Source organism: Odocoileus virginianus, unplaced genomic scaffold (genome assembly GCF_023699985.2).
Source record: "Odocoileus virginianus isolate 20LAN1187 ecotype Illinois unplaced genomic scaffold, Ovbor_1.2 Unplaced_Contig_32, whole genome shotgun sequence".
Classification (NCBI taxonomy): Eukaryota; Metazoa; Chordata; class Mammalia; order Artiodactyla; family Cervidae; genus Odocoileus; species Odocoileus virginianus.
In genome coordinates this window covers 429,214-452,534 of record NW_027224349.1, presented here as the reverse complement: position 1 = coordinate 452,534, position 23,321 = coordinate 429,214, and the positions used below count along the sequence as shown (strand labels likewise).

At 35.7% G+C, this 23,321-nt stretch overlaps 1 protein-coding gene across 4 annotated transcripts in view; it reads right to left on the bottom strand.

The window, feature by feature from the left end:
- The window catches only part of LOC110132251 (ubiquitin carboxyl-terminal hydrolase 9X-like), a 144,579-nt gene that overhangs the window by 66,002 nt on the left and 55,256 nt on the right, over positions 1–23,321 (bottom strand). For all 4 annotated transcript variants that reach the window (XR_002312416.2, XM_020885471.2, XM_070464606.1 and 1 more), the window contains 7 exons: positions 20,805–21,011; positions 19,617–19,753; positions 17,798–17,931; positions 10,628–10,715; positions 2,400–2,742; positions 1,112–1,207; positions 504–715 (listed from right to left, as the gene is read on the bottom strand). Coding sequence is in view for 3 of the 4 variants with exons in the window: in XM_020885471.2 (XP_020741130.2) it covers positions 504–715; positions 1,112–1,207; positions 2,400–2,742; positions 10,628–10,715; positions 17,798–17,931; positions 19,617–19,753; positions 20,805–21,011 (1,217 nt within the window). In the remaining variant the exon portion in view is untranslated. The remainder of the gene's footprint in view (positions 1–503; positions 716–1,111; positions 1,208–2,399; positions 2,743–10,627; positions 10,716–17,797; positions 17,932–19,616; positions 19,754–20,804; positions 21,012–23,321) is intronic.

The following is a 23,321-nucleotide window of genomic DNA, read 5'->3' as shown; positions in this document are numbered from 1 at the left end:
AAATTTAGGAAAGTTTGGTAAAGATGATTTAAAAATATATTCTTTGTTACATTTACATAAGCAACTTTAAAGATTTTTCTTTATGGTCTGGCTGTGCAGAATATAGGTTCTTAGTTTCCCAACAAGGGAGTGAAAACAGAGCCCTGTGCACTGAAAGTAGAGGCTTAACCACAGAACTGCCAGTGATGTCTCTAAAAAACTTTATTAACAACACCATAAACAAATAATATCAAAATAAAAACATATCAACTGCCAAAACCAAGGCCACACTTAACAGATAATAGCCTGGAAAACAGCACCTCTCCAAAACATAACTTAAAATTTTCTACTTAACAGTGTCTGTAAGATCCAAATAATGTTTTTAAAATGCAGGACACTGACCACCAGAAATACATTCTTTGCTTATGGTCTTTTTAATCTGTATGTCGTAACTTTCCCAATTAGCTGGCTAATAAAATATAAATAACTTCAAATTAATACCAAAAGATCAGTTTCTTACAAACCTTGACATAGGTAGAATTGTTCTTTCCTCATGATAATCACTATCACATTCATTTATGTATTCACGTAAAACAGTTAATACTCGAACCATTCGAACAGCTTCCTGTCTTGCACAATTAATACTGTCTTTGTCACCATCCAAAACACATAATGTGTCATATGAAGCTTTCAAACGATCAAAGCAAGACTGAATAAAGTCTTCATGGATAACCACCTACAAATAATAAGCCAAATAAAGACAGTAAACTGCTTCAAAATTTAAAACCAAATGACAGCAATGCAATTAAAGACAACCTTTAGGTAATTCCTAATCACATCATATATTAATCAGTAATAAAACACAAAAGGAAGTCAATAATAAACAAGTATGAACCAACTATGAAAAAAAAAATTTGGATTGATGTCAATCCAAGTATTTTGATTGCCTCAGCAAACAATAATAAATCATTATAGTCAAGATTATCCTAGCCACCTAAAGATAATTATAAAGAGTTGGCATTTTGTAAGGGACAAATGTGCATTAAGTATTTACATTTAAAAGACTCTACTTAACACAAAATAACTTCTCAATTTAACTGTAATGAAAGTGTTTATGCATCTCAATCCTCACCTGATTGACCTGTAATCGGGGGCCAAGATTTGTATATATTTCTTTAAGGAGATCTATAGCTCTGCTGGCAATATCATCATTACTCTGAATTACAACCTAGGTCCAAAAATTAAAGTAATTAGTAACATTTAAGATATGTTTTCATTTGGTACTTAAATGCAAATGCTATAATTTTTTAAAGTGAACAATCTAAGACTAAATTGCTTTTAATATGCAAGCCAAATAAAATTAAGTGACAGAATTAAGTAGAATATTAATAATTACTATATACAAATTTTCTTGAGTAATTTGCTTTAAAATGAAAACCATATACTTTAATCAATACTACATAATTCTGCAATTTGGCAGCCAGGCTATGAGATTTTCAAGGAGTAATTCGAAGAAGCTGAAAATTTTCCATGAAAAATCATTTATCACAGAAAACAATTCAGTCAACTCCAAAAACTTTTGAACATCTTTATCACTTATCTAACTGCATCAGAGATGTTCACATGTTGAGAATTCTATGGTTATTTGGGTGTTTCAGGGCTGATCCTTCGAGGGCCCAGGGAGGCAAAAGGAAAGGAATAGGGGGAGACTGAGTCAAAAAACCACTAATATCAAAGACAGACCAAACACCTTTGTTTGTCCAGGAATGAGAAATGAAACAAAAAACCCCACATACAAAACACAATATAAGCTGAAGTTTAATAGCTTAGATTTTGAGATGGTAATTAAGATTTAATTACCAAGATGGAAAAGCCCTAAATACAATACAGCATTTTACTCCTAGGTATTTAAATGTATCACAAATCAAACAATATCATAAAGGTACTAATGACTTCGTCCAACTAACAGTCCTCTTTTCTGTCCTTCATTTCTTTTGGGATTAAATGTACAATAAGCCCAAAGATAAAACTATTAAGAAATGTAGCCAATGACCTTTTCAAAGGGAATGTGAAAGATGTGAAGGTAGGCAATGGTTACTCTACTTGCACACATCTCAAATAATTCTAAGCACAAAGATGCACTGGTGGTGACAGCGGGGGCGGTAGGGTGAGAGGTAAGGGGGAGGGAATATGAACTCAAAAATAGTAGCAAATAAAAATGACATAACAAGAACTTAGGGGTGAACAGCTCCCACCCATCCCTCCCTGCTACCCCTCAATTCCTAGCACAAACACCAAAGAGGAGAAATACACATAAATTAAAAGCAAAATCATGACTCCTCAATTACATTTTATAGGAGCCACCTCAAGTACAATGTTTGTACACAGGGGTTCACAGGGGTTCCTAATTCTTTACTTACTCTCCAAAGGTAGTCTAATCCTATTAGTTCCAAATCATCCATCATATAGGCTCTTCTTTTTGTTACCAGTTTCCCTTCTCGACAATTAACAGCTTTGAAGAATCGTTCAAAACATTTCATTCCATTTTCAGTTAACAGGAAAGGATCAAGTTGAAGCACATTATTTTCAAAGAATTCCTTATTAATATCAGGATCTAAGTCTGGTTCATCCCCCATTAACTTGGAATACCACTTAAAACAGGCTTCGCGATCACAAAGGTAAACTGCATTCTCTGCTAAGCATTTCCATATTTGTTTTGCCTGAGGAGCGCATAGCCACAGCTGGCCATCCTTTAATAAAAACCTTGGAAAAAATATAAGAAATCAGTAATTAGGTTTATAAAATTTTGCCCTCAAATACAGTTTATTGCAAGTATTTGAAATAATTCACTTAGCATAATCACATTTTAATTACAGCTTAAAAAGGCATCTTTTCAGAAATACTTTTTTAACCACATCTCTGGCAGTTATTAATTATTTAACAAATATCTATTTATTGGCCAACTACAAAGCTCCAGGAACTATGCTATATGACTTCATCTAAATATAGAAGCTTATTCCTTGTTTTCAAAAGTTCAGACTCTGAAGGCACATCCTAATTTAGCTTATATGATTTCCATGCAAAAGGAGATATTACATACAATGACTTTCAGCTAACTGCTGCTGGTAAATCACTTCAGTCATGTCCGACTCTGTGCGACCCCATAGATTGCAGCCACCAGGCTCCCCTGTCCCTGGAATTCTCCAGGCAAGAACACTGGAGTAGGCTACCATTTCCTTCTCCAGTGCATGAAAGTGAAAAGTGAAAGTGAAGTCGCTCAGTCATGTCCGACTCTTAGCAACCCCTAAACGTTATTAAAAAGAAAACTCAAAGCTTTTTAATTTCTTAAAATATTACACTCACAATATTACCTGCACACAGTAAACAAAACTACCTACATAATTCAACCTTACTTCTAGGTCAGTAATCATTGTGTTTGTGACAATTCAAGATGTCCTCTGATGCTTTTCAGTTGTGTGACTGTTAGTTTCCATTAAAACATAATGAAGCTGATAATTCTCAGGTAGTGTCCTTTGTCATTTGAGACTCTTAGTTTCTTTTAGTACTTCTCTACTCACTATGTCTTATTTCTCTAAATGACAGTGAAAGAAAACAGAATCTGAATTTAATCTGAATAATTTACATTTCATTCTTAGCTAATGGCTATGATGGCTTCATATTCAACACAATATGGTACATTCATTTTAATGCTGGTGGTTTTCTTCTTTTGTGTCTTAATCAGGTCTTCAATATATCAGTAATTCTAGGTCTGATTATAAAGGTATCCTTAAATTTCTAATGCTACGTAATCCCTCTTATTAACAAAGGAGCAACATGAAGTCCAGTAATAAAACATAGCTTTCCTTTAGTGAACTGTATTACAGGTATAAACAACAGGAACTATAAAAGGCCTGTTCTAATTTATCCAGGACAGATAAGTTCTAAAACACCTTTCTATTCCAGTAAACCTAAGGGATACAGTATACAAACATCAATAATTTTAGCCCAAATACAGGAGACAATCTCGATGAAGTGCGTATTTTTCCTTGGATGTTTCCAGGGGTGGGTGTGGCAGTGAGTTGAGAATCACTTTAAATAAATGTTATGAGATCTGATGACTACAATTTTTCCTAAGACGGAATATGTAATCAGTCGCATCTGGGGAGATGAGCTCAATCCGAGAGATTATAATATTCTTAAAGGTAGTGTGAAATTATGTATTTCCAGTCATGTTGGCAGGCAAGAAATATCAGAGTCATCAGTGATTTTTGCTCTCCAAATACGAAGGTCAGTAGAACTTCCATAGGATTGGGGGGAAAGAAACTCTTGGAAGGCACAAACAAAACTTTGTGCTCTGGGGTAAAGGAGCAGTGACCTCACAAGAGACTTGAGTCAGACTTGCCCATGGCATTAGGAAGTCTCCTGCAGAGGCGCAGCTCATCAGTGGACTGCTGCAGGGTCAGGGCACTAGCAGGCAACAGTCCTCAGAGATGCAGCATGTGGGCCTAAGTTCTTGGGGAGGAGGTCTCCTTTACAACTACCACAGAGCCTACAGCCTAATACAGATATTCCAGTCTGGACTGTCTCAGGCCAAACTACAGCACTGCCCCACCCATCAGCAGAAAACTGGATTACACTTTACTGTGTAGGGCCCTGGCCACCAGAGCAAGACTTAGTTTTCCCCACAACCAGTCCCTCTCATCAGGAAGCTTACACAAGCCTTTTATCTTCATATATCAGAAGGCAGACAAAAGCAGCAAGAATCAAAATCCCCATTTCCAGAACGAAAACTGTAATCACAGAAAGCTAACCAAAAGGATCACACGGATCAAAGTCCTGTGTGAAAGAAACTGAAAGTCACTCAGTCATGACTGACTCTACAACTCCATGGACTATAAGAATTCTCCAGGCCACAATACTGGAATGGGTAGCCTTTCCCTGCTCCAGGGGATCTTCCCAACCCAAGAATCGAATCCCAGTCTCCCACATTGTAGGCAGTTTTTTTTTTTACCAGCCCTCCTGCAATTAGGAAGCCCTCCTATATTGCAAGCTGTCTCCTATATTGCAAGCTGTTCAGTTCAGCTCAGGTCAGTTCAGTCACTGTTGTGTCTGACTTTCTGCGACCCCATGGACTGCAGCAGGCCAGGCCCCCCTGTGTATCACCAACTCCCAGAGCTTACTCAAACTCATGTTCAGAGTTGGTGATGCCATCCAACAATGCCATCCTCTGTCATCCCCTTCTCCTCCTGCCCCCAATCCCTCCCAGCATCAGGGTCTTTTCAAATGAGTCAGCTCTTGCATCAGGTGGTCAAAGTATTAACAGTTTCAGCTTCAACATCAGTCCTTCCAATGAACACTCAGGACTGACCTCCTTTAGGATGGACTGGTTGGATCTCCTTGCAGTCCAAGGGACTCTCAAGAGTCTTTTCCAACACCACAGTTCAAAAGCATCAATTCTTTGGTGCTCAGCTTTCTTTATAGTCCAACTCTCACATCTGTACATGACTACTTCAATGAGATGGACCTTTGTTCACAAAGTAATGTCTCTGCTTTTTAAAATGCTGTCCAGGCTGGTCATAACTTTCCTTCCAAAGATTAATTTAATTTCAATTAATTTAATTAACTTTCAAGAAATTTAATTTCTTTTAATTTCAAGAGTGCGGTCACCGTCTGCAGTGACTTTGGAGCCCCCAAAAATAAAGCCTCTCACTGTTTCTCCATGTATTTGCACTAAGTGATGGGACCAGATGCCCTGATCTTTGTTTTCTGAATGTTGAGCTTTAAGCCAACTTTTTCACTCTCCTCTTTCACTTTCATCAAGAGGCTCTTTAGGTCTTCACTTTCTGCCATAAGGGTGGTTTCATCTGCATATCTGAGCTTACTGATATTTCTCCTGGCAATCCTGATTCCAGCTTGCGCTTCCTCCAGCCCAGCGTGTCTCATGATGTACTCTGCATATAAGTTAAGTAAGCAGGGTGACAGTATACAGCCTTGACATATTCCTTTTCCTATTTGGAACCAGTCTACTGATCCATGTCCAGTTCTAACTGTATGCTTCCTGACCTGCATACAGATTTCTGAAGAGGCAGGTGAGGTGGTCTGGTATTCCCACTTCTTTCAAAATTTTCTAGAGTTTATCATGATCCACACAGTCAAAGGCTTTGGCATAGTCAATAAAGCAGAAATACATGTTTTTCTGGAACTCTCTTGCTTTTCGATGATCCACTGGATGTTGGCAATTTGATCTCTGGTTCCTCTGCCTTTTCTGAAACCAGCTTGAACATCTAGAAGTTCACGGTTCACGTATTGCTGAAGCCTGGCTTGGAGAATTTTGAGCATTACTTTACTAGCATGTGAAATGGGTGCAATTGTGTGGTAACTTGATTTGGTATTGCCTTTCTTTGGGATTGGAATGAAAACTGATCTTTTCCAGTTCTGTGGCCACTGCTGAGCTTTCCAAATTTGCTGGCATACTGAGTGCAGCACTTTCACAGCATCATCTTTCAGAATTTGAAATAGCTCAACTGGAATTTCATCATCTCCATTAGCTTTGTAAATAGTGATGCTTCCTAAGGCCCACTTGACTTTGCATTCTAGGTAGGATGTCTGGCTCTAGGTGAGTGATCTACCACTGGGCCACCAGGAAAAGTCCTGTATAACTCAGTGTTAACTATGACTCATAAAATTCAGGACCACTAAAGACAGATGGATCATAATGAGAGTTCTGAAAATCTGTGGTCCACTGGAGAAGACAAGGGCAAACCATTTCAGTATTACTTCCCTGAGAACCCAAGAACAGTATGAAAAGGAAAAAAGATGAAACGGGAAGATGAGCACTCCCCAAGTTGGTAGGTCTTCAATATGGTATTGGACAAGAATGGAGAAACAGTTCCAGAAAGAATGAAGGTCTCCAATATCCTACTGGACAAAAGTTGAGAAACAGCTCCAGAAAGAATGAAGAGGCTGGGCCAAAGGAAAAATGACACCCACTTGTGGGTGCATCTGGTGGTGAAAGTAAAGTCCAGTGCTGTAAAGAACAATACTGCATAGGAACCTGGAATGTTAGGCCCATGAATCAAGGTGAACTTGATGCGGTGAAAAAAGGAGATGGCAACAGTGAAGACTGACATTTTAGGAATCAGTGAATTAAAATGAATGGGAATGGGTGAATTTAATTCAGATAACCAAATGTTTACTACTGTGGGCAAGAATCCCTTAGAAGGAATGGAGTAGTCCTCACAGTCATCAAGAGTCTGAAAGGTAGTACTTGGGTGCAATCTCAAAACTGACAAAATGATCTTGCTTTGTTTCCAAGGCAAACCGCTGAACATCACAGTAATCCAAGTCTATCCCCAGCTACCAATGCTGACAAAGTTGAAGCTGACCAGCTCTGTTAAGACCTACATGACCTCCTAGAAGTAACATGGAAAAAAAGATGCCCTTTTCATCATATGGGATTGGAATGCAAATGCAGGAAGTCAAGAAACACCTGGAGTTAACAAGCAAGTTTGGCCTTGGAGTACAAAATGAAGCTGGGCAAAGACTAACAGTTTTGTCAAGAGAATGCACTGCTCATAGTAAACACCAGACACAACAAGATGGTCAATTTCAAAATCAGACTGATTATATTCTTCGAAGCCAAAGATGGGGAAGTTCTATACAATCAGCACAAACAAAAGCTGGAGCTGACTATGGCTCAGATCAGCTCCTTACTGCAAAATTCAGGTTCAAATTGAAGAAAGTAGGGAAAACCACTAGGCCATTCAGGTATGACCTAAATCAAATCTCTTATGATTACATAGTACGGGTGACAAAATAGATTCAAGGGGTTAGATCTGGTAGACAGAGTGCCTGAAGAACTGCTGACACCAGTTGGTAACATCACATAGGAGTTGGTGAGCATACCATCCCCCAAGAGGAGAAATGCAACAAGACAAAGTAGTTGGTTGAGGAGGCCTCAGAAATAGCTGAGAAAAGAAGTCAAGTGAAAGGCAAAGGAAAAGGGGAAAGATATACCCAACTGAGTTCAGAGAACAGTAAGAAGAGGTAAAAAACTTGAAGGATATCTCAAAATTCTTCAAGCTAGGCTTCCAACAGTACATGAACAAAGAAATTCCGAATGCACAAGATTTAGAAAAGACAGAGTAACTAGAGATCAAATTACCAACATCTGCTGGATGACAGGAAAGCAAAGGAACTCCAGAAAAACCATCTACTTCTGCTTCAGTGACTACTTTTAACTACTTTTAAACTACTTTTAACTAAAGTTAAAGGCTTTAACTCTGTGGATCACAAGGAGCTGTGAAGAATTCTTAAAGAGATGGGAATACCAGATCACCTTAACTGCATCCTGAGAAACCTGTATGCAGGTTAAGAAGCAACAGTTAGAACCAGACATATGAAACAACTGATTGGTTCAAAATTGGGAAAGGAGTATGACAAGACTGTATATTGTCACCCTGTTTATTTAACTTATATACAGAGTATATCATATGAAATGCCAGGCTGGATGAAGCCAAAGTTGGAATCAAGATTGCTGACAGAAACATCAACAACCTCATATATGCAGATGACACCATACTAACGGCAGAAAGCAAAGGGGAACTAGAGAGTCTCTTGATGAATGTGAAGGAGGAGCGTGAAAAGGCTGGCTTAAAATTCAACAGACTTGTGGACTCTGGGAGAAGGCGAGGGTGGGATGTTTCAAGAGAACAGCATTGAAACATGTATATTATCTAGGGTGAAACAGATCACCAGCCCAGGTTGGGTGCATGAGACAAGTGCTCGGGCCTGGTGCACTGGGAAGACCCAGAGGGACTGGGTGGAGAGGGAGGTGGGAGGGGGGACCGGGATGGGGAATACATGTAAATCCATGGCTAATTCATTTCAATGTATGACAAAAACTACTGTAATGATGTAAAGTAATTAGCCTCCAACTAATAAAAATAAATGGAAAAAATAAATAAATTAATTAATTAAAAAAAAAAAAAAACTGGAAAAAATGACAGACTTCATCTTCTTGGGCTCCAAAATCACTGCGGATGGTGACTGAAGCCATGAAATTAAAAGACACTTGCTCCTTGGAAGAAAAGCCATGACAAACCTAGAGACTGAACATATTAAAAAACAGAGACATCACTGTGCCAACAGAAGTCCATATAGTCAAAGTTATGACTTTTCCAGCAGTCATATATGGATGTGAGTGCTGAACCCTAAAAGACGCCACAGAATTGATGCTTTTGAACCGTGGTGCTGAAGACTCTTGAGAGTTCCCAGGACTGCGACGAGATCCAACCAGTCCATCCTAAGAGAATCAACTCTTAGTGTTCCTTGGAAGAACGGACAACTCAGGTTAAAACCAATATTTTGGCTACCTGATGCCAAGAGCTGACTTCCTAAAAAAAGACGTTGATGCTGGGGAACAGTGAAGGCAGGATGTGAAAGGGACAACAGAAGATGAGATGGTTGGATGGCATCACTAACTCCAGTGGACGTGAATTTGAGCAACCTCTGGCAGATGGTGAAGGACAGGAAGGCCCAGTGTGCTGCAGTTCATGGAGTTGCAAAGATTTGGACATGACTGAGTGAATGAACAACAAATTTGAATGAGGGTTACCAAAAGGAAACACAATGTCTACAATATAGCAGAAGCAGCCATGTGCCATACCTGCCACCCCTCAATGTGACAAGAAATAGGATTTTGCCCCAGATAGCTGAGGAGTATATGAAAGGAATGAATTAAATGAGTTCAGAGGCTTGCATAGGATGAAGGCTTGCATAGGTTGCATGGTTTTCCTTACAACTCAGCAATAATCACTGATGTTCAGACTGCCCACATGCTTTACTACAAACATATACAGCCTGACCCCATCTCAGGCTTCCTCAGAGCAGTTTTCACAGGCAACTTAATTTTTAGTCAGCAGTAGCTACAGTCTGACCTAGAAAGTAGGTATGCAAATATAAATATTCTCCCATAAATAACTACATGGTTTGGCAAAAGAAATATAGCATATAACATTATAAATCTAAAGAGAAAACTACCAAGAGTAAATATATATTAAAAAACACAAGTTTTTATGAAGAACTGAGAACCTGTGTATACATATCATTAAAAGCCAAACATTACTGAGCAAATTTAATATTAGCTCTGTCTTTAAAAATAGGCTCTTTTTCTTTACTCCCATCTTAAGTAACGTTATTATATACGGATTTACTTTACCTTTATCAGTTACTATTAGTATAAACAAAGCACACATATACCAACCACCCTGTTCCTTATTGCCCATGACAGCATTAATGAAAATATTCCCTGGCTGATTATTTTCCTGTCCAATAGTTCAAAGTATGAAAATGTATGAAGAATAAAATATAATTAATACATAAATAAGCACCACTCTGAAATTTAAAATGTATTTTCTTCAAATTCCAATAAAAGGATAAAGTTAAAGCTAAGCCAATAATTAACAGGTATTTAGTAATGAACACATAAGAAATGTTACATTACCTATCATTGGCCATGGTTCTTATGTGGGAAAATACTCAGAGTGAAATGGCTACCTAAAAAAAAAGACTCAGCTGTGAAGAATATTATCATTGCATTGTTTATATGTGCCTTATAAGAAACCATCACTAATGATATAAAACTAACCTAAGGAAGTTAAGCCGTTCTTGAACTTCTTGAACATGACTGTATCTACTTCCAAGCCTCACAGTTTGTGGGTCATAGTCTTCATGGTCTGCAAATTAACAAAAACTTGTATTATACATGCATATCCATATCATGGCTGTCTTTAATCAAAAGAGTTAAGAATCCAGTAATCACTTATTAATATGCAATAGGTTTCAGATATATTTAAATATATCTGTTTTCCCCAGAAAAATAAACTGCTGCTTTTCCTATAGTCAAAAGGAAAATGTGATCTGTGGAATGTGATATCAAAACTAATTTTCCAGCACAGTAGTCCTCTACTTTTCATATATATTAAAGCAATTCTGTGAGAAAATTCTATGACTTTATCCCCTTAACTTTCCCTTCTGTTATATAACACCTGTAATTGTCATATTTTAGTGTGAGTGTGTGTGTGTGTTAGTTGTTCACATCCAACTCTTTGCAACCCCATAGATCGCAGCCCACCAGGCCCCCCCATTCATGGGATTCTCCAGGCAAGAACACTGGAGTGGGTTGCCATCTCCTTCTCCAAAAGGAACTATAGAAAGAAAGAAAGTGAAGTCACTCAGTTGTGTCCAGTCTCTTTGCAATCCCATAGACTGTAGCCTACCAGGCTCCCACATCGATGGAATTTTCCAAGCAAGAGTACTAGAGTGGGTTGCCATTTCCTTCTCCATTTTTCAGCATACAGAACATCAATAAGAGCATTAGCCAAACAAAGAAACAGTTGTTAACAGCATCTGATAAAGTTAATAATTACTTTAATCATCAGACTATGAATGCCTAAAACATTAGATAAAATAAAACAAATCAAAACAAACCTAGTCTCTCATTCTGACCAAGAATATGTATACTGGTAAGAAGGCTTAATAGTAGGTTGAAAATTCTTGGCTTCTTAAATACAGACCTGGTAAGTACTTGTACCATCAATACTATATACTGTGGGGAAAATTCTCAGTATCTGTCCATAAGAAATCAAAGGAAAAAAACAAAAACACACACTTTTCTAAAAATACTATAGTGTTTTTGTGTATAAGATGCTTCCTCAAAAAAGGGTAGAACTCAACTAAACCATGAGTTTTATAAGCCTGTCTTAAGAACTACTCATCAGGTTGTTTACGCCAGTATTAAGCAAAACAAAAATCATAAATGAAATAAGACTGGATAAACCCTCTGCCTGAAAATGACCTAACTGATCTGAAAGGAACAGAGGACAGTAGAAATAGTAAATGCCTCAGACAGTGCTGTCAACCACTCAGGAATCAATGGTACTTATTTTAAAATTTTGAAGTACAGGTACTTCTCAATTATGCATCTCTTGGAACTTATTATTACTTCAAAAATTTTTATTTTTGGCTACACTGGGTCTTCATTGCTGTGTGCAAGCTTGTGGTTAATTGGGGGTTACTCTCTAGTTGCAGTGAGTGGGTTTCTCACTGCGGTGTCTTCTGTTGCAGACGTCAGACTCAAGGGTGCCTAGGCTTCAGTAGTTGTGGCATTCCAGCTTCGTTGCTCCATAAAGTGTGCGATCTTCCCACACCAGAGATCAAACTGGCGTCTCCTCACTGACAGGCTTGTGCTCAACCACTGGACCAGGATGGTCAGTCTGATGGTCAGTAATAAAGCCAAAGAATTCTAATTGAGCTAACTTTGGAGCTGGAAAAGGCAACCAAGATCACCAAAACGTCAACATTTTACATATCAGAAAAACCTGATTCAGAAGTAAAATGGTGACTTGTTACAGAAGAACAAAGGGAATGTTTAAAGGTGTCTTTAGGGCTAGATTTGGGAACTGAAATTAAAGTCACTCAGTTCTGTCTGACTCTTTGCAACCCCATGGACTACACATTCCATGGAATTCTGCAGGCCAGAACACTGGAGTCTTTCCTTTCTCCTCCAGGAAATCTTTACAACCCAGGGATCGAACCCAGGTCTCCCACTTTGCATGTGAATTCTTTACCAGCTGAGCCACCAGGGAAGCCAAGAATACTGGAGTGGGTAGCCTATCCCTTCTCCAGCAGATCTTCCCTACCCAGGAACTGAACCAGAGTCTCCTGCATTGCAGGTGGATTCTTTACCAACTGAGCTATCAGGGAAGCCCAGATTTGAGAAAGAAGGCCATATATAACAACTGCTTTGCACTTCTAGATACCTGAACATCTACCATCAGTTATAAAATCTTAGTAGCCCCATCAACTCATCAATTGCTGGGACATCAAGGGTCCAGCCTTCAAACTGCAGAAAATTATTCTCTATTACATACATGGTTTTGTTTTTTGGTATTTAAAGAGCACTGATCCTGAAGTAACTAAACTCTACACCACCATTTCAGCTGCTTTTCATCCTTTAGAGACTTCTGTTTGAAAACTTCTCTGTGTGTGCTTACTTGGCAGGACCAGGGGCAGCAGAGGGCAGAGGGGGTCACACAAACACACACAGGAGTAGAAAGCATGGTGTAACTTTTGTTTTTTAAAAAATATAATTCCAAGTGTCAAATCATACAATTATTTTCTGCCCACATAATTCACTTGTTCATAATCTACTCGTTTTATCAGGTCCTCCTTTTTAAAATGCTTTTAAATCATTTTTTGAACCATCTAAAGGGTCTCTCTGAAATTAGGTTTATTTCCTGAAAACACGCACATAGCCATAGTACTTAACTGATTTTAAGATTAATTAAAGACTCTTATGTAACTATTGCATATATTCAAATTTCATTAACTATCTCAGTAACATTCTTTATTATTTTCCTTTCCCCAGTCCAAAATCAAAGCTAGGCTCACATATCTAATGTGGCTGTTTTCTTAGTTTCCTTTGTTCCTTTAAGGTCTGTTATTTTTTTCCACCTAGGCCATTTTCAAGAATAAAGCCATTTGTCTAAAGTTATTCAATTTGTGTTTGCTTCATGCTTCCTCTAGCTAGATATAGGTTATTTATATTTGCCAAGAAATAAAACAGGAACAACATTGTATCTTTTCCTGTATCTCCTTAAACATAAGTTAAGATATCAATTTACCATTAATAATGTTAATTTAACTTAAATTGCTTAGTTAAGGTGTTTCTACCAAGTTGATCCAATACACAGTTACAACTTTTTTCTCTCTAATGAATAATTTGTCAAAGAATACTCTGATACTATGTCAGTATTCCAATCCTCAATAAACTTTCACTCATTTTATTATTGACTATGTTTTCCTACATTTATAAGCTGACATTTATTCATATCACTGTGAACCAATGGAATCATATATTGAAAATTCAGGCTATCATCCACAGTATCATTATTTTGAGAAGTGACTCCTTTTTGACACTGCAATATGATTCTCTAAAAACACTTATCCTGTTGAAGACTTATCCATTCTTTCTTGTGGTAGTCCTAGAAACAGTTATTTCTCCAAAGAAACAGCTTCGTAAGAACACACAAATATTTAACAGTACTTAATGGCCAACGGGTAGAAATGAGTAAAAATCATTAATAAGCAAAAACCATAGAATACACATTTTATCACAGTGTGGTTATGAAATGACTTGTAAAGAGGCTGCTTTTTTTTTTTTTGGTAATTGATCTTGAAAATAGCCAGTCATAATAAAAACAAAGAGAATTAATGCAAAGTGGCAATCCTTAGGAAACAAAAGCTTAACTGAATTCCAATGGTTGTATGATTAAGTGTAAATCCTATAAACTTTGCTCAGAAATGGGAAAAATGACACATAAAATTCTCATTAAGTTCAAATCAACACAGGATATTTCTTCTAATGAACTACATGAGATATGATATTTTGCTGATGAACATTAACAATTTTTCTTCAACTGTAATTCCTGGAGTATTGGGCCATAACTTCATGTAAAAAAGAGCTCATTTTCACCTTTCACATGTAAAAGTCATAAGATCATGCCATCACAGAAATGATTTTTCCAAAACCAAAAATCCCAAATGCAGTAGTCATGGCAAATGCAAAACACTCTTGGAATGAAACTCAGAAAACATCCATGAACTGCAAAGAATCTCACAATATCCTGTTGCATATTTTGTCATATGCTTTAGATCCATGCAATAGGCTTCTTAGACAGAAGCTACCACAAAGGTTTGTCATGTTTTTTAGTTGTGCATCATAATCATAGAATTTAATAAATAATTTTGTCCCTACAGTTAAAGATCAACTGCTAAAGAGTACTAGTAAGAAATACAAATAGTATATTAAGATGGAAAAGGTTAGAAGCAAATGACACATAATCAATTAACTCAGAGAAACTCATTAATACAAAAAAGTTTCAAGAGCTTGCTATGTGCCAGCCAAAATCCTAGTAGATTGGTGCAAAAGGAATTACAGTTTTGCACTGATGAACTTTGTCATTTGATACTGGAATCCACTGCCAAGTAAATGTGAATTATGTTATACATCCTTTAAATGCATACTTCTCACTTTATGTTTTTTTGCTAATGACATTACTTGCTGTTTATTTTATATTTATTTAGACTAGGGAAATGATGTTAGACAAAAAAAGCAAATGAATGATTTTCTTACTGCAGTTCAAAACAGGTCATAGAGCCATGGAGAAAACTTGTAGAATCAACAACACATCTGGCCCAGCAACTGCTAATAAACATACAGTGCAGCAATGATTCAAAAAGTTTTGCAAAAGAGCCTAGAGTTTTGAAGAAGTGAAACGCAGGGTCTAGGTACTAGAAGTTAACAATGACAAACCAACAGTCATCATTGAAGCTGATCCTGTTACAACTACAGAGGAAAGTGCCAAAGAACTCAACATCAACCACTTTATGGTCATTCAGCATCTGAAGCAAACTGGAAAGGTGAAAAAGCTCAATAAGCATATCTCTGAGGTGACCACAATTCAAAAACATTAGTTTTGAAGTGTCATCTTTCTTCCAGGCAACAACAAAGAACCGTATCTCAACTGGATTGTGACATGAAATGAAAAGTGGATTTGTATGACAACCAGCTCAGTAGCTGGACCAAGAAGCTCCAATGTTTGGCAGTCTACTGTCAGTCTGATCTGCTACAGCTTTCTGATTCTTGGCAAAACCATATCTGAGAAGTATGTGCAATAAATTGATGAGATGCACGAATAGCTGCAAAGCCTACAGCCGGCAATGGTCAAGAGAGCACCTTATTCTTCTCCACAGCGTCCAACAGCACATCACACAACCAGTGCTTCAGAAGAAGTGGGCTACAAAGTTTTGCTTCATCTGCCATATTCACCTGACCTCTGCCAACCAACTACCACTTCTTCAAGCATCTCAACAACTTTTTGAAGGGAAAATGCTTCCACAACCAGCAGGAGGCAGAAAATGCTTTTCAAGTGTGTATCAAATCCTGGGGCACAGATTTTTAAGCTATAGGAATAAACTTACTTCGTGCTGGCAAAATGTGTTGATTATAATGGTTCCTATTCTGATTAATAAAGATGTGTTTGAGCCTAGTTATAATGACTAAAAATTCATGTTCTAAAAAAATAAATAAAAATAAAAATCATGTTCTGAAACTGCAACTACATTTGCACCAGTCCAGTAACAAGCATTAACTCTTACTTCTAAAATAGCCATTAAGTTATAACTACTGTTGTCCTCATTTTACAGATATGATAAATCCTCACCATTTAACTTACAATTTATACAGCTATGAAGTGATGTTAGTTTTTAAATCTACACAGTTGGTAAAACTTGAAAAGAAGCATCATAAATATGATTTAAGGAAGAATGTTGACATTCCTAAGATCACGCAAGTGAGTTAACTCAAGAGCACAACTGTAATGTGACTAAACAGAATATATAATCATAGTAAGGCTGAAATGCACACCTGCTCCACCCCACTGTAGCAATTCTGGCTTCAATTCATGTCACGGACAGTAAAATAACATAGTAATTCACACAAAAATTAATAAAAATTCCAGTTAAATATGTAGCTGACTGGACTTTTAGAGGAAGTCCTAACTAGCATGTAGGAGGACTCTTAACTCAAGAAAAGCTGAAGAGAACTACATGCAAATTTCTCATCTATGTTGCTGATTTGGGCAACTTTTGCTAGACAAAATGAACTACATAGTTTTATGCCTACAGTTTCTTTCCCATCCTAACATTCTGCTAAGAATAAAGTTTGGTATCTAATAAATACATTGAGTGGGATCATTTTAGTACCTGATTCTTTGATTGCTTTTCTAGCACTATAGCTAGAATGGACAAAATGAGTAAAATATGAGATAATGCAGTGTGATTATCAGGTTACTTCAAGAGAGGCTAAATTTTTCCAACAGGTTTATGTAACTTATACAGTGAAGTATTTACTAGCAAACACTAAGGTATGTCTACAAACACTGTTTTACTCAACTACACTCCACTCCACAAGCATTAAAGGTAGAGACATACACAGTCTACCGTTCTATTCCAATGACGAGTTATTACAAACATCCACACTTCTGTGTCAAAACCTGAATGTGTGACTGAATTTAACACATCTGAATGCGTGTTGTTAACTGAGCGGCACTTTCACTTCAACACTGAGCTTAATCCTATCTTCAACAATGAATAAGGGAAAGTTATTCATACTCAAATATAAAAAACTGCACCTACAAGGTGGCTGAGGTTTTATTTATCCTAAAAATTACGTATTATACTATAGAGGTAGAAGTTAACAGAGTATTCTGTGCTCTAGCAGAGTGTTTCTTTTAATCAAGTTCTTTAAAGAACTGAAAACATCAATTTAACTTACTAAAAACAACTCTAATACATGTAAACAATAGGCTTGGACAAAATGAACAATAGGAAAATCAGTTTTTCTTGTAAAGCAATTACAAGTGACAGCAATTACAAAGAAAACATTTAAAAGGAGTACACCCCAGAATGTAACAACCACAACAACTTAGAGGTAACAACTTATAAAATCGACAACTTAGTTTATAAGTACAAGATAAAGTTCCAAAGTACAAAAGGAAAGAAATCAATTTAACAAAGATGAGCAGGAAGACAGACAAGCACCTGTTAAAGAACCCTGCAAAGCTTGTAGACCTATTCACTTCCATTTCTTCGTCCTTTTAAAAATTTGTCATGTCTAATTAACATCAGGACAAACAAAATATAGAGAAAGAAGGCCAGGTTGACCCAAAATTTAATATCAGTCCATAATACATACCTCCAGCATATAGTCGCATGCTATTCATGTAAGTCGCAAGGTTTTCTGCTACCAAAGTAACTAAGGCGTGACTGTGCTGAAGCTGATTGATTAAGTCATGACGATAAAATACATGGGGACTTCGTTGAGACTGACTAAAATGAGAAGAACTTAGCAGTATAATTAGGCAAAAGAACACTGCTATAACTAAGTTTATAGATATTAAATTCTAACTGCAACTTTAAATAGGTTAAAATATTTTATATTTGTTATAAACTTGGTCAATAGTCTCCTTTATAAGCACAAAACATTAAGGAATCTGACAGTAACTATGGCCTCAAAACATAAATATTCATTCTAAAGCTTTTACTTGAAAACTATATCAGTATTTTCCAATTTCACCCAAGATACTAAATGTACATGATACTGATGTCAAAGCACAACTACTGTGCAGTTAGGTGCAAATTTACATTATCAAGGATATTAGCCACGGAGGCTCACTCTAGTACACCAAATTTGTAGCCAGATTTGCCTTTGGAAACCACCAGAAAGACACCTAGTTTCCTTCCTGTTTTGCATTTTCAACAAAATCAATCAACTGTCACATCATTATAAATCTACTGATCAAATGACAAGTCGTCATAATATAGTGCTGCATGTTTAAGCAATACAAAAAAGGATACAACTGAAAAAAGACAAAAGGTAAGCATGAATGTGAGATCAAACATAATAAAGATATAGCCTCACAAATAAGTATTATTATACTATTTCAGTATTTCCTGCAGTTATTTATCTCCATAGAATTTCCTAATTTCATGTAATTGTTTCATCATTAGGGGGACAAAAAAGATTAAAAATACAACTTGAAAAATATAAAAGCAGCATTAAATAAGTCTTTTAAACAGGAATCCTGTTTATATACATAATAACAAGTCTTAAGTTATAAAGGATCTTGGCAATCACATAACTGTCTTATATAGAGGAAAAATATTTTTAAATGCTGGAGAAGCATTCTTAGATTACACAGCTAGAGAACCACACAACTCAGTCAACACTGGAGTTCACCATCACAAGTCCTGATTGTACTGTGAGTATTCCTGCCACTGCACTGAACTTTTTACGAGCTCCTTCTTCTCTCCTGTCATTAACTCAACATTTATTACAAGAATATAAAAGGATAATTATAATAACTACTAATAATTTAGCATCAAGTTCAAATGCAAAAAATTAGCTATTTAAGAAAATCAGCCAAAATAGAGTAAAAAAAATCTTTTAATAAAGATTGATCATCTTCTATAGTTTATATCACATTTAGTTTTATCTCTGAGGATTAACTATTAAAAATTCAAGAAAATGTAAAACCCTGCCACCCTAATTTGAAAAATACTATTCACTAGTATGAAATTTTAAATTAATTTTTAAAAAATACTGAGAATATATCAGAGTTAACCAGTTATGAATATAATAAAGACTGCATGAAATACTATCATATGGGACTAAGAATGTGTATAAAGCCAAGGAAGGGAGAACTGGGAGAAAAGGTTAAGATGAAATAAGAAATGAGATAAAGAACATCTAGTCTGTGATAATATCTGGAATATCTACTGGAATTGGGATAATTCTGAACTAAGTGTGGAAGGCAATATCTTAATTCATATTTAATTGCTACATAAAACTGGATAAATTAATTGACACTAAATATAAAGGAAAATACAATCAATAAATCTTAAGTTCATTAAGCTTCCTGTTTTCCCACTCTTATTTTTGTTAAAATCTATTACTGATACACTGTTTTCAACATAAGATAAATAAAAATAATTTTCTGAAGTAAAATCCTTACCTTAAATTCTGAGGTGCTTCCCCAAACAAACTACAAATTTCTCTTATTTGTTTCAGCGCAGGAATTACCCACTTTTCATTTGTGCGAAGTTCTTCAATAAATCGATCTATCCACTGGATCTTTTGTGTGTCTCGATCCTTACACACACACACACACACACACATAAAATTATGGTTTAAGGACCAATGTTCAATATAACTCTACCTCCAAATTACTTAGAGAATACAAAGTAGAAAAACTTTTAAGCTAAGCCTCATAAAAATGATGATGTAATTATAATAATTTAATGAAATAAAACACTTTCAATATGTTTTTCATTTGAAATTATCACATGAACTCTAAACTGTAAGAAACTACTACAGAGTCAGTGTTCCACGGATTCAGATATATCTGAAATATGGTATAAATTCCAAGCTCATGAATATTAACAGAAAATCTGATTTTTAAGACACACTTATAGGTGAGCATTGAATTTTAACTGTTTTATAAGGTTCTTAATTATATAAAAGGCAAAACATACAATCCCAAGTATTATTATATGTGCGTGTGATGTTGGTGTATTTTTTTCTAAAAAGATCAACAAATACCACTTTATCATAAGAATAAAAAGAAATCAACACACAAACAGAATGGAAGAGAAAACAGGCACATGTTTTCACAGAAAAGGATAATTTTAAATGTTGGACAATGTAGTATGCTAAGTTTTTTTTCTAAAAATCTGGTATAATTTAGTGTTTAGTCCTTTTGTCTATGATTATAGTAAACTTTCATTCATAAGATAAATGCAGGGAAGCTGTTACAACTTGCTAATAAGAAAAACCTCTGTTTTAGAGCAAACTTGCAAAAACAAGCAAAACTTGTTTTGAGCAAAAAAATCTAATTATCCTTACTTCCAAAGTAATAATTGGTTTTAGTGAATCACAATTTCATTTGACCATCACCAATATTATTATAATGAGCTGTTTCATCTGCACAAACCCTCTCACAATGTACTAAAAATGTTCAGTGAATGACACAAGAACTTGTTAGAAAAAGTTAAAGGAGGAAACTAGACTTATATGACAATATAAGTTAAGACAATCCTTAAATATTACTCTTGGAATGATTAAATAATGGAATTATTCTGTGACAAAGTCATCCTATTTGTGTGGGGAAGTCAGAAAAAAAAGCAAAGAAGCACTAACATACCTGGGAACAACTATAATCAAGTATTTTTATGTGCGCACTGAGAGCTAGGTCCATGATGTCTACAGGCACATCATCACTATGAGCCAGATTCCAAAGAAGGTTCAACACTTTGTGTGCCATCACACCATCTTTATCATCTTCTGCAAGACGTCGTATCAGCTCTAGTAGCTTTTCACGCTGCTTTTTACTTGCATTTGTCCAACTTGCCTAGAAAAAAAAAAAATCACATCAATGTCAGTTTAGACATGTATTATTAGGTCACCACTGCTTTAATTACATGACTGATAAATTATAGTCAATTCACTACACCCACATATACACCTCAAGGGCACAATTTACTTCCCATTTGAGGGAACAGTGTTCAAAATAAGACTAAAAAGCAGAAGAAGCAAAATTTGTATTTACTTTACTTCTAACACTGCAGACTTTATAATAAAAAGATGGGAAAAGATACCTAATACAAAATACATTGAGATTCTAAAACTCGACAACAAAACATCCTAGTTCAAAAATTGGCAAAGAACTTAAGAGCTTTTTCTCCAAAGAAGACACAAATGCACCACAAGCACACAAAAGATGCTCAACATCACTGATCAGAGAAATGCAAATCAAAGTTACAATGAGGAACTACCTCATATTGCATAACCATGGCTGTTTTCAGAAAAACAAAAAAATAACAACTATCAATAAGAATGTGGAACATTTGTGTACTGCTGGTGTAAATGTAAAATGGTACAGCTGCTTCAGAAAACAGTACACCAGTTTCTCAAAAAATTAAAAATAAAATTACCACATGATCCAGCACTTCCACTTCTGGGCATGTATGCAAAAGAACTGAAAGCAAGGCCTCAAACCAACATTTCTATACCCACAGTCACAGCGACATTTTCAATTCACAACAGCTAAATATGGAAACAATCCAAGTGTCCATCTATGGAAGAACCCATAAGTAAATGTGGCATATCCATACTGTGAAATATTATTCACTTAAAATGTAAAAAAACTGATATATATTACAATATGCATGAATCTTGAGGACATGACAGTTGGCGAAATACACCAGATACCAAAAGTCAAGTATTATGTGATTCCACTTGAATGAGGTACCTAGAGCAGTAAAAATCATACAGATGAAATTAGCAGGGTAGTTTCCAGCTCTGGCATGAGTGAGAATGGGTGGTTCTTATTTAGTCTGGGTACAGTATATCAGAAAAACAACAGAGAAGACAATGAAAGAAATACTTGGTGGTCTGGAAGAATCTAACAAACTTCCAATATTTGAACAAGGTGAAAAGAAAAATATACAGATTACTAAAATAAAAAATGAAACAAATATATCACTATCCAGGCTGCAGATGTCAAAGGATAATAGGGAATAACAGAAACAACTCAACAAACATAAACTTGACAATTTATATGATATGAACTACACCACTGAAAAAATACAAATTACTACAACTCATACAACATAATTGTAGAAGAACTTATGAAAAATTAAATTCATAATTTACTAATTTCCAGAAATAAAATCAACAGACCAAAATAGTTTCATGAAAGATTTCTACGTAGCACTTTTATCACCTATTGTATGTAATTTCTTCCATATAATAGGAGAACACAATTTCCCATTTATTTTACAAAAGATTACTTTGATGTACACACACACCACACTACAGACCAACCCCTCATGAATACAGATTTGTACTTCCTCAATATAATACTAGAAACTGGAATTTAGCAACAACAGAGTAATAGGACATGACCATCAGCAAGGGAGGGATGGCTTGCTGATTCAATACAGGAAAAATAATTACTGTAACCCACTACATTAACAGTAAAAAAGAAAAACAATCATATTAATCAATGTAGAAAAAAATCTGACAAAATTTAACATCTATTTATGACAGAAACACTCAAAATAGAAATGGAGTAGAACTTCCTCAACTCTAATGAAAGACATCTATGAAAAATACAGTTATCATTATTATTAGTGAAACATGAATGCTTTTTCTCTTTAATATCTGACTAAGAAAATGCTGTATAAGAAATTCTAGATATAAGGGAAGACTAAAAAAGACAACCATGTAGGAAGAAGAAAAAACATGAAGATCATATGATTTTATATGTGAAAAATCTCAAGGAGTTCAGAGGAAAAAATGTAAAGACTACCGTATTTAAGACCACAGGATGTTAAGTATACACAACAGATTATTTCTATATAGTAGTGATCAACTTATGAATATCAGAAATAATAGGAACATCTATAATTGCTTCAGAAAATATATTTATACTCCTAACTATAAAATAAATGTTGTTACAGGGTTCAGAAGCAGAAGAAGGAACTCAACATTCTAACAAAAAGCAATATGGTTTTCACAGAAGACTGAAGATAGCAGAAATGTTAAGTCTCCCTAAATTGATACACAGGTTTAATATATTTGACAAATCCCAGCAATATTTTCTCCGTATTAGACAAGACTGTGCTAAAATTGTACATGTAAAGACAAGGGAACTAAA